This window comes from Giraffa tippelskirchi, chromosome 6 (assembly GCF_054371585.1).
Source record: "Giraffa tippelskirchi isolate mGirTip1 chromosome 6, T2T-mGirTip1v1.2.pri, whole genome shotgun sequence".
Classification (NCBI taxonomy): domain Eukaryota; kingdom Metazoa; phylum Chordata; class Mammalia; order Artiodactyla; family Giraffidae; genus Giraffa; species Giraffa tippelskirchi.
In genome coordinates, this window is record NC_137280.1 from 9,530,275 (window position 1) to 9,542,544 (window position 12,270).

General features: G+C 37.1%; 1 protein-coding gene across 17 annotated transcripts in view; it reads right to left on the bottom strand.

Annotated features, from left to right (window-relative positions):
• Nucleotides 1-12,270, bottom strand: part of TRIQK (triple QxxK/R motif containing) — a 92,343-nt gene that overhangs the window by 32,376 nt on the left and 47,697 nt on the right. For 10 of the 17 annotated variants that reach the window (XM_081496880.1, XM_081496875.1, XM_081496886.1 and 7 more), the window contains one exon: nucleotides 5,480-5,561. In XM_081496880.1, the coding sequence (XP_081353006.1) occupies nucleotides 5,480-5,540 (61 nt within the window). In that variant the 5' untranslated portion in view covers nucleotides 5,541-5,561. The remainder of the gene's footprint in view (nucleotides 1-5,479; nucleotides 5,562-12,270) is intronic. The other 7 variants (XM_081496879.1, XM_081496887.1, XM_081496889.1 and 4 more) reach the window with 1 other exon arrangement.

Here is a 12,270-nt window from a genome sequence, read left to right on the forward strand (position 1 = left end):
ACTGTACCCAGTGTCTTTGCTGAGAGCTTTGTACTTTCCTTCTCTCTAATAAATCCTATTCACTTGCTACCATGAGTGTTTGCATGTTTATGGATTCCATTCTTTGGCTCCACAAACAAAAACTCAGAATTCCCATTTCAGTTCTTCAGCAGCTAGTTGCGATCTGGGTATTCTCCCAGCAGAGGATAGCACACATCCTTCTTCTCTGCCATCTTGAAAACCAAGTTCCAAAGATTATCAAGGACAGATAAGGAAGCTTTCCTAAGTGATCAAAGCAAAGAAATAGAGGAAAATAATAGAATGGAAAGGACTAGAGATCTCTTCAAGAAAATTAGACATCAAAGTAAAATTTCATGCAAAGATGGGCAAAATGAAGGACAGAAATGATACAGACCTAACAGAAGCAGAAAATATTAAAAAGAGGTGGCAAGAACACACAGAACAACTATACAAAAAAAAATCTTAATGACCCAGATAACCACAATGGTGTGATCACTCATCTAGAGCCAGACATCTTGGAATGTGAAGTCAAGTGGGCCTTAGGAAGCATCTCTAAGAACAAAGCTAGTGGAGGTGATGGAATTCCAGCTGAGCTATTTCAAATCCTAAAAAGTGATGCTGTGAAAGTGCTACACTCAATATGCCAGCAAATTTGGAAAACTCAGCAGTGGCCACAAGACTGCAAAAAAGGTCAGTTTTCATTCCAATCCCAAAGAAGGGCAATGCCAAAGAATGTTCAAGCTACCACACAATAGCACTCATCTTAAATGCTAGTAAGGTAATGCTTAAAATCTTCAAGCTAGGTTTCAACAGTATGTGAAACAAGAATTTTAAGATGTACAAGCTGGATTTAGAAAAGGCAGAGGAACCAGAGATCAAACTGCCAACATCCATTGAATCAAAGAAAAAGCAAGGGAATTTCAGAAAAACATCTACTTCTGCCTCACTGGCTATGCTAAAGCCTCTGACTGTGTGGATCATAACAAACTGGAAAATTCATAAATAGATAGAAATACCAGACCACCTTACTACCTCCTGAGAAACCTGTATGCAGGTCAAGAAGCAACAGTTAGAACCAGACATGGAACACCAGACTGTTTCAAAATTGGGAAAGGAGTATGTCAAGGCTATATATCGTCACCCTGCTTATTTAACTTCCATGCCGGGGTAAATGAAGCACAAGCCAGAATGAAGATTTCTGGGAGAAATATCAATAACCTCAAATATGCAGATGACATCACTCTTATGGCACAAAGCAAAGAGGAACTAAAGAGCCTCTTGATGAAGGTTAAAGAGGAGAGTGAACAAGCTGGCTTAAACTCAACATTCAAAAAACTAAGATCATGGCATGCAGTCCCACCACTTCATGGCAAATAGATGCGGAAACAGTGGAAACAGTGACAGACTTTATTTTCTTGGGCTCCAAAATTACTGCAGATGATGACTGAAGCCATGAAATTAAAAGATGCTTTGCTCCCTGGAAGAAAAGCTTGACAAATCTAGACATCATATTAAAAAGCAGAGATATCACTTTGCTGCCAAAGGTCTGTCTACTCAAAACTATGGTTTTTCCAGTAGTCATGTATGGATGTGAGAGCTGGACCACAAAGAATGCTGAGTGCTGAAGAATTGATGCTTTTGAACTGTGGTGTTGGAAAAGACTATTGAGATTCCTTTGGACTGCAAGGAGATCCAACCAGTCCATTCTAAAGGAAATCAGTCCTGAATATTCATTGGAAGGACTGATGCTGAAGCTGAAGCTCCAATACTTTGGCCACCTGATGCAAAGAGCCAACTCATTAGAGAAGACCTGATTCTTGGTAAGACTGAAGACAGGAGGAGAAGGGGCTGACAGAGGATGAGATGGTTGGATGGCATCACCAACTCAATGGACATGAGCATGAGCCAACTCCGGGAGATAGTGAAGGACACAGAAATCTGGCATGCTGCAGTCCAAGGAATCACAAAGAGTTGGACATGACTGAGCAATTGAACAACAATAATGCATAACAGAATCCTTAGAACAATTTAGTATAAGAAGAGGAATGAGACTTTACAATTATGTTACTTTCTCTGTCTTATTTTTTCTTTGCTCTTATACGTATGAATAGAACTAAATCAAAGGAAAAATAGGCAATGATTATAGAACAGAATACTTTAGATTTTTAGTATGTTTCTCTTAAAAACTGATTATTAGATATAATTCAATTTCAATAAAAATCCTAGCAGATGCTTTATTTCTTCTATTATCAATGATGACAGAAATCAGAACAGTGGTTACATATGGGAGGGTGGGATAGAGACATTGGAACTGTTTGAGAGTATAGAAATGTTCTGTATTTTGATTGGCATATGTGGTTACACGGATATATATACTTGTTAAAATTCTAACAATTCCTTAAGAGTTGGATAGGGATTGTTCCCGAATATGTTTATTCTTTATTCATGTGGTTTCACACATCCCATTTGATCACACTTCAACCTGGTAAGTCAGTCCTTCTCTTTAAATACATAAATAATATAACAACCCACACTATTATTGATAAAGCATCCCATAAGTGAAAAGAGGATATAAAAAATGAAATATCATAAAACTTCTCTCAAGAAATAATATAGACAGAAATATTATTTTTTATTTTCCATTTATCAATTAGATGAATTAGATCTTTTCATAAGACTTTTGATTTTAATTTTTATTATAATATATGCAATAAAATACCATGGACACAGGAGCCTGGTGGGCTACAGTCCATGGGGTTGCAGATTTGGACATGACTTAGTGACTAACCCAGGGTCACACACAGCAATAATAACAATGATCACATATTATACAGGATATGGCATCTCCAAAGCAGTAAGTCACTTCAGTCATGTCTGACTTTGCAACCTTATGGATTGTATCCCACTAGGCTCCTCTGTCCATGGGTTTCTCTATGCAAGAATACCGGAGTGGGTTGCCATGCCCTCTTTCAGACGATCTGCCTCACCCAGGGATCAAACCTGCATCTCTTACATCTTCTGAATTGGCAAGCAGGGTCTTTACCACTACTGCCACCTGGGAAGCCCTTTTAATGTATAGTTGTTTGTTTTTATTTGTGTATTTAGATTTCCACTTATATGAATTGCCTCCTTATATTTTCTGCCAATTTACCATTGGGTTTCCAGATTATTTTATTTATTTATAGTAGGGCTTTATTTAGGACTTACCAGATGCTGTCAGTGGTAAAGAACCCACATGCCAATGCAGGAAACATAAGACAGGTGGGTTCAAATCCTGAGTCAGGAAAATCCTCTGGAGAAGGGCATGGCAACCCACTCTAGTGTTCTTGTCTAGAAAATCTCATGGAGCTTGGCAGGCTACAGTCCACAGAGTTGCTAAGAGTCAGACACGACTGAAGCAACTTAGCATGCACACATGTGGGGTTTAATCTTTCTACATGTAAATTTTTAATTGGTTCTAAATTTTAAATATTTTCCCTTTGTCTGCATCTCCTTTGTTTTGCAGAAATATCTTTTCCTTTAGGAGTATACTTTATGTATCATATTTATAAAACAGGTATATAATCTTTTGGTACCACAATGCTATGGTTTTTCCAGCGGTCATGTATGGATGTGAAAGTTGGACTATAAAGAAATCTGAGCACCGAAGAATTGATGCTTTTGAACTGTGGTGTTGGAGAAGACTCTTGAGAGTCCCTTGGACTGCAAGAAGATCCAACCAGTCCATCCTACAGGAGATCAGTCCTGGGTATTCACTGGAAGGACTGATGTTGAAGCTGAAACTCCAATACTTTGGCCACCTGATGCGAAGAGCTGACTCATTTGAAAAGACCCTGGTGCTAGGAAAGATTGAGGGCAGGAGGAGAAGGGGACAACAGAAGATGAGATAGTTGGATGGCATCGTCAACTCAATGGACATGGGTTTGGGTGGACTCTGGGAGTTGGGATGGACAGGGAGGCCTGGCGTGCTGCGGTTCATGGGGTCGCAAAGAGTCAGACATGACTGAGCAACTGAACTGAACTGAACTTCTACTTATTTTCTGACTTGTAACTTCTTTGTTTATCTGTTAGTTATTTAGAAGAGTTTTTTTAAACTATTATTATAATTACTTTTTAATTTCCAAAGAGATGGGAACAGGTGAGAACAGGAAGGAACATGTAAGAAAAGAGGGTGATGGGGGGCGTCAAAGTTAACTTTTTGACTTTTAACTGATTCCTAATTTACTACACTGTTCAAAGTTGTAGTTGTATAAAAACTAGGCCTCCTATAAAATTGAGGAGACTTGGTCGTGACCTAGTATATAGGTAATTTTTTGTAAATACTCCATGCATTACTGAAAAGATTGGGTAGGAAATCCTGCAGTTAGAGCACAGTCTAAATCAGAGAAGATTCCTTTTATCTTTCTATGCTGGTGACTGGACTTCTCTCTAGTTCACCATTTTACTAAGGTTAAATTTTTTGTTTTGTTTTGTTTTGTTTTGTTTTGTTTGTTTGTTTGTTTTTTTGTTTTGTTTTTTTATAAATTTATTTATTTTAGTTGGGGGCCAATCACTTCACAACATTGCAATAGTTTTTGCCATACATTGACATGAATCAGCCATGGGTTTACATGTGTTCCCCCTCCTGGACCCCCCACCCACCTCCCTCCCCCTCCCATCCTTCTGGATCATCCCATTGCCCCGGCCCTGAGCCCTTGTCTCATGCATCGAACATGGAATGGTGTTCTGTTTCACATATGATAATATACATGTTTCAATGCTATTCTCCCAGAACGTCCCACCCTCACCTTCTCCCTCAGAGTCCATAAAATTGTTCCATGCATCTGTGTCTCTTATTCTGTCTCGCATATAGGGTTATCGTTACCATCTTTCAAATTCCATATATATGCATTAGTATACTGTATTGTTGTTTTTCTTTCTGGCTTACTTCACTCTGTATAATGGGCTCCAGTTTCATCCATCTCAGTAGAACCGATTCAAATGTATTTTTTTTTAATGGCTGAGTAATATTCCATTGTGTATACACAATGGAATATTACTCAGCCATTAAAAAAATACATTTGAATCGGTTCTAAGGTTAAATTTTAATGGAGAATTTTGAGGCTATCACATTGTTGCCACTAACAGTCAACAGAACTGAAAGATTTCATAAGGATAAAAAGAAATAAAGATAATATTAAAATTACTGACTATATACAGGCACATAGCCTTAAGAATAAAAATAGAAGTATTTTTGCTTTTTCCAAATTGATAAAAACTGTAAGAGCTTTGAAAACTTCTAAGCACAAAAATGTATTTCTTTATAGATAAATAAGGCTGCACTTATTTCTGTTCCTTAGGACCTTTGTGCATTCCCTTGTTATTCATATTCTGTGCATCATATATATGAGGGAAAAGTTATTTTGTTAATATCACACACACAATTGCTTTTTTTTCATCTTAATTCACAAGAATGTATCAAAGGGAATTCATTGCTTACCAATTTGCTTTCTGTACTGATCAACAGGAAGTTTTATAGTGGAGGCATCTTTTCTGCCCATCTTTGATCTCCAAGATACCTGCTGCAAAGAAAGAAAATAATTATGATGAAGTCCTAAAAAAATCAAAAGGACTGTTTAAAAGCTTCGGGAATAATTTATTTCATAAAATCCGTTTTTAAAGCAATGGGTAAAAATTAATTTGACTCATTCACATTCAGTCAATTCAGTCGCTCAGTTGTGTCTAAATCTTTGCAACCCCATGGACTGCAGCACACCAGGCTTCCCTGTCCATCACCACCTCCTGGAACTTGTTCAAACTCATGTCCATTGAGTCGGTGATGTCATCCAACCATCTCATCCTCTGTCGTCCCCTTCCCCTCCTGACTTCAATCTTTCCCAGCAGCATCAGGGTCTTTTCCAATAAGTCAGCTCTTCTCATCACGTGGCCAAAGTACAGGAGTTTCAGCTTCAGCATCAGTCCTTCCAATGAATATTCAGGGTTGATTTCCTTTAGGATTGACTGGTTTTATATCCCTTCAGTACAGGGGACTCTCAGGAGTCTTCTCCAATACCACAGTTTGAAAGCATCAGTTCTTCAGTGCTCAGCCTTCTTTATGGTCCAATCTCACTCACATCCATACATGACTGTTGGAAAAACCATAGCTTTGACTAGATGGACCTTTGTCAGTGAAGTGATGTCTCTGCTTTTTAATATACTGTTTAGGCTTGTCACAACTTTGCTTCCAAGAAGCAAGCATCTTTTAATTTCATGGCTGCAGTCACCATCTGCAGTGACCTTGGAGCCCAAGAAAATAAATCTGTAACTGTTCCCAAAATTATTCCCATCGAGTGAGTGAAAGTTGCTCAGTCGTGGCCAACTCTTTGCAACCTCATGGACTGTAGCCTGCTAGGCTCCTCTGTCCATGGAATTCGCCAGACCAGAAGTTGGTAACCATTCCCTTCTCCAGTGGATCTTCCCATCCCAGGGATCAAACACAGGTCTCCCATATTGTAGGCAGATTCTTCACCATCTGAGCCACCAGGGGAGTATGTTATTCCCATTAGATATTGGAAAAAAATACAAAATTACTTCAAATAAATTATCAAAAATTACAAAATTATTTTAAATACAATTGCTGGTAATTAAATTTCCCAAATGTTTGTTCTTGGCAACATTCATTTTATCAAATACTATCAATGCTCAATTAAACCACATTGTTATAGAGCTGACTATGGTATTTAAATTGAGAGTTTCAGCTATTTTGATGAGCTACTCAGTTTTCCTGGGTCTCTCCCATGTATGCATGCTATAAAGTTTTGTTTGATTGTCTCCTGTCAGTCTGTCTTATCTTAATTCTTAGACCAGCAAGAAGAACCTGTAAGGGTAGAAGAAAAGTTCTTCCTCTTGTATATGCACTGTTTGATTTAATCCATAACATATCTTTCAAATCCTATTCTTGTTATTGAATTTAAATATTGTAGCACAGAATGCAACCTACCAACCAAAATCCATATTTTCCTTTTCTTCCTGGCACTATATTTCCCAGCTTCAAGTCAAACATTTCATTGAATTATTGTCAGTAGAATATGAACAGAAGTGATGTGTGACACTCCAGATCAGCACACTAAAAAAAAAAATCTCCCTGTGTTCTTTTTCCCCTTCCAATTGGCTAGAAGGGAAACAATCCCCAGACAAACCCTAAGGATATATTTGTAAGAACACAGAATCTTGATCTGCTTGGGAGGGAAGAAGGTATTCTCTCACTTACGTACTACTACTGTGGACTGAAAAAATGCATAATCTACAAGTTGAGAGTTAAGACGGCATACCAAATAACTCTGGGAGACTGCTCCAAAAAGGCAAGGTGGGGAATCCAGGAGATATAGCAGTTTTTTTGTGACAAAAGACCAAGTTGGAACATAACAGGATTATTGTTAATAAAAGAAAACCAGATGTGTCAAGTTTAAGAAAATTAGCACTTTTCTATGTAGGGGAAGATGCAAGAGCCTGGGTTCATTGAAATCATTCCTTTGCCACGCACTTCAGCTAACTGGGGACAGCATCCTGTGTTTTCTCATCCCGAGCTTCCTCAGGTACACCATCGGGGTGGCTGCTGTGGCTGACTGCTAGGTGGGCTTGGCAGTAGGCAGCCCATTTGCCTCCATCCTGAGTTCCCTCAGGACTCACCATCCGGCGGCTGTAATGTAATGACTTGATGGCTGCAATATCCTTTGTTCACTGACATGGCAAGCAATATTTTAGTTCTCACCCTCATTGTACTCTACTGAAAAAGAAATGAAATTCTATTGTGACTGAATCATGTACGTTGGTGGGGTCTATTACAGATGTTAGTGCTCCCCAAAGTGGTGCCTGGAAGTTGTTCCTCACTGCTTCCAGGAAGGAGCTACAAGATAAAGATGAAGTCAGGCAAGAACTAGCCAGTTAACAAGCAAAACCACGAGGGATTACAGAGCCCAGTAATTTGGGAACAAGTGTGGAAAAGGCGACTTCTAAATACCAAATAGCAGAAAATAAAAATTAATGAGATCTTGAAGAAAAAAAATGCTAACTAAGACCTCTCATTTTTAAAACAGAGGAGGGGACCAAGAGCAGATGAAGAATCTTCCTTTCTCACCTGAACCTATTGTTCCACATCACCTGGAGGCAGCCACTATAGAAAGAGAGACATAGGAGGTCTGATGTGTATAAAGAAACCAGACTTCAGAACCATGTCTAAGAAAGAAATTGCAGTGTGATTACTGGCACATGGAACTAAATAGAAATGGTAAGAATGTTACTAAAATCTGAAGGAATTATATTTACAGGGAAACCAGAAACTTTGTTTAAAAAAGTCTGTGAATGAAAACCAATCCTTGGCCCTCTAAACTTAAACCAACAGAGTGCCACCAAGAAGGCAAACTGGATATGTAATGTACTTCATATGTGACCAGGAAGAGGAGTCATCCAGAAGGCAGAGACACGAGAAGCGAATTTCTTGAAAAAGACCATAATTAGAGGCTAAGCAAGAAACTCCTACTGTCCATATAATGGGCCCTCTCAGTGGTATCCTATACAACATGGATCAATGATCCCACTGTGTTTCCCATCTTTCCTTTCTAAATGGGAACAATTATTGGAGATATGAAGCAGTTATCCTTTGCTTCACTATTATTTATTAGAAGCCAGGTGAGGCTGGGAAACAACAGGTAAATTTCATTATCTGTAAACCTCAAGGAACCACTGACTGTGTACTGGCTTGAGAACCATGACTTCGGAGATGGAGAACTTTAGGACTTCCCTAACGGGCAGGCAGGAAAAGGATGTGCATGGCTAACTCATGATCAGAAATGTGGAATTTAGGAAAAGCTATTTACTAAATTGCATGTTCTCCTTTTTTTCTTTCCTGGTCACAATGAATTACATATTTCAGCTTCCTGTGGGTATGTGACTGAGTTTCAGTTAATGGAATATAAATAAATTAATCTCCTGGAGAAGGGAATGGCTACTCATGCCAGTATTCTTGCCTAGAAAATTCCATGGACAGAAGACCCTGGGAGGCTACAGCCCATGAGGTTGCAGAGTTGGACATGACTGAGTGACTAACACAGGGTCACATAGAGCAATAAGAACAATGATCACATGTTATACAGTAAAAGACATCTCCAAAGTAATAATTTCTACCTATATGTAAGAAAATTATAAATTCACCTAAAATTACTTTATATTCATAATAATCTTCAGATTTAATATTACAGTAATATCTAGGAATGTAGACATAGTTAAACAAAAAGTCAAATAAATTGTCTTCATATCTCATAAACTATGTAGTTATTACATCAAAAATAATACATCCTTAAAATTTTAGAATTGAAGCCAAGACATCACGTAATCCTATATTCTCACGTGTTATAATTCAGAACATTAAAAATAATTCTAATAGAACCGATTCAAATGTTTTTTTTTGTTGTTTTTTTTTTTTTTTATGTTCGATGCATGAGACAAGGGCTCAGGGCCAGGGCAATGGGATGACCCAGAAGGATGGGATGGGGAGGGAGGTGGGTGGGGGGTCCAGGAAGGGGAACTCATGTAAACCCATGGCTGATTCATGTCAATGTATGGCAAAAACTATTACAATATTGTAAAGTAATTAGCCCCCAACTAAAATAAATAAATTTATAAAAAAAATAATAATAATTCTAATAATACAAGACCCATAAATAATGTCAATAATTTCATTATAATTTATTCATATAGCAATCTATTTGCATAGTGTTTTGCATTTGTTAATTGTAGATAGTACTCAAGTTATTTTGATCTTGATTGCATAAGACTAGACAAGATATCAATACATTTTAGGAAGGAAGTTAGTTTAAATGAATAGAGGCACCATATATTATTCCCTCTTTAGTTTATTCTTTTTTTTTTTTTGCCCTCATGGAATAGCTTAAATGTTTAAAAAGCAAGTTACTAAGGCTACTTACCAACACAGTCACTCACTATGTTTCCCTCAATTCTTTCCTGGTCATTTAAACAAACATCTAAACAAACAAATGTAACACTTTGGGCTTCCCTAGTAGCTCATACTGTAAAGCTGTTGCTGCTGTTAAATCGCTTCAGTCGTGTCCGACTCTGTGCAACCCCATAGACGGCAGCCCACCAGGCTCCCCTGTCCCTGGGATTCTCCAGGCAAGAACACTGAAGTGGGTTGCCATTTCCTTCTCCAATGTATGAAAGTGAAAAGGGAAAGTGAAGTCGCTCAGTTGTTTCTGACTCTTAGCGACCCCATGGTCTGCAGCCTACCAGGCTCCTCCGTCCATGGGATTTTCCAGGCAAGAGTACTGGAGTGGGCTGCCATTGCCTTCTCCTACTGTAAAGCAACTGCCTTCAATGCAGGAGACCCAGGTTCGATCTGTGGGTCGGGAAGATGCCCTGGAGAAGTAAATGGCAACCCACTCCAGTATTCTTACCTGGAGAATTCCATGGATAGAGGAGCCTAGTGGGCTACAGTCCATGGGGGTCACAAAGAATCAAATAAAGATAACACTTTAGAGGCCAGTATTTTATTCATTTATTTCCTGCAGTAAATTTTTAAAATATCAGGAACTCATAAAGACTATCTTCTCACCAAAGTAAATTGAACTTTATCTACTTTAAAATGTACTTTAAATAGAAAAAACTATAGCAAAAATTAAAAAGCTCAATAACCAAAAGTTTTATCACTATAAGGGCCTATACTCTATGAATTATACATTTTAGGTATATAATAACCTGTGAATATAAAAACTTTAAGAGAATTTCAACCTAGGAGAGACATTAAAGAGGAACTAGTTTTAAATGTACATGCCTAACTATTTAAGTGGTTGGTAATCCCTATGTAAAGTTTCAAAAATTTAAACTTTATTCTTGTCCTTGAAATTATCTTCTATTTTTTAAGCAAGGTTACATTTTAACAAATGTTGAAACAAACAAAAAATGCCTAGAGGACACACACATGTGCAAATGGCTCACATTTTTATCAATATTAGTTGCAAAAATGCAAGAAGATGGGGAATATTTTACTTTCCTAATAAGCAATTGAGCTATTTTAAAAGACCTATAGAAAAACCCATCCATGTGTATGATGCAAACTGTCAATGCCTCACACATCTAGAACCCCTAAAATGCTCTGACTTTCTTTGTTCTTCAAAGCCTTGCAGTAATCATCATTCATTTCTATTGCTTTGATGGTTAGATAGCAAGCTCCCAAGAAATCCAGGGAGACGTTAGCACATACAGCCACAATTTCTAATAAGACAGCTATTTGCATATCAGATCAGCCACAATTTAAAATGTGTTGTGATAGATGCGGAAAGGGAATAACAGATTTATATTAGCATGTACAATACCAAGATTGTTTTCACAATTTAATTCCTTGGAGATTACATCTCATCACCTTCTTTTATAAAGAAGACTACATTCCCTAAGGAATTAACTTGCTCTGAGATCCAGCTAAACTAAAATATGAATTAATAAGATAATATTTATTATTTATGAATTTTGCTGTAGGAATGATTTCAGATTAAATCATCAGAGAAGTTTTTAACATTCTTGAAACTTGATAACACATTTTTGAGGGGAAAAAAATGCTAATTTTATTTAATGCCTAAATTGCATATTAAAACAATTCATAATTAACTTTACTTGATTAAAACTGTATGTTCTTTAAGACTTTTAAAATTAAAGAGAATACTTAGTTTTTAACATCTTTTCTTAACCTGAAATTTGCACTGCAATTTGCTACCTGTATTTTTAAGCATAACCTGTGACCTTTAAAACAAAGATAGTGTTATATTCAATCACATTCCAATGAACTTATTTTATTGCTCATTTATACCTCTCTTATGAAATCTAGAAAGTACATGTAAAGAAGTAAGAAACATGAAGCCTTCATATATGTCTCTGCTTCCAGAAAAAGAATTCAATCCAGATCATGACATTTAAATACAGATTAAAACATAAGTTATGAAAAATATTCAACCCATGACCACAAAAAAGTAACCAGCTCAGTTATTAAGGCTGTAAGATAGAACTTAACTTAAAAAACAAAAAACAAAAAACAAAAAACCCTCTTACTTAAGTATGAAGTTATAAAGAGGACAAAAATGTTTGGCTATGACTTGATCAGAATTGAAAACCACTTATGAAAATACAATATTATTCAGGATACCGGGGTTAAGAAAGATAAACATCCCCGATCTAACATTCCAGAGTAATATTCTAAAAACTCAAAACTGATCATGTAATTAACAT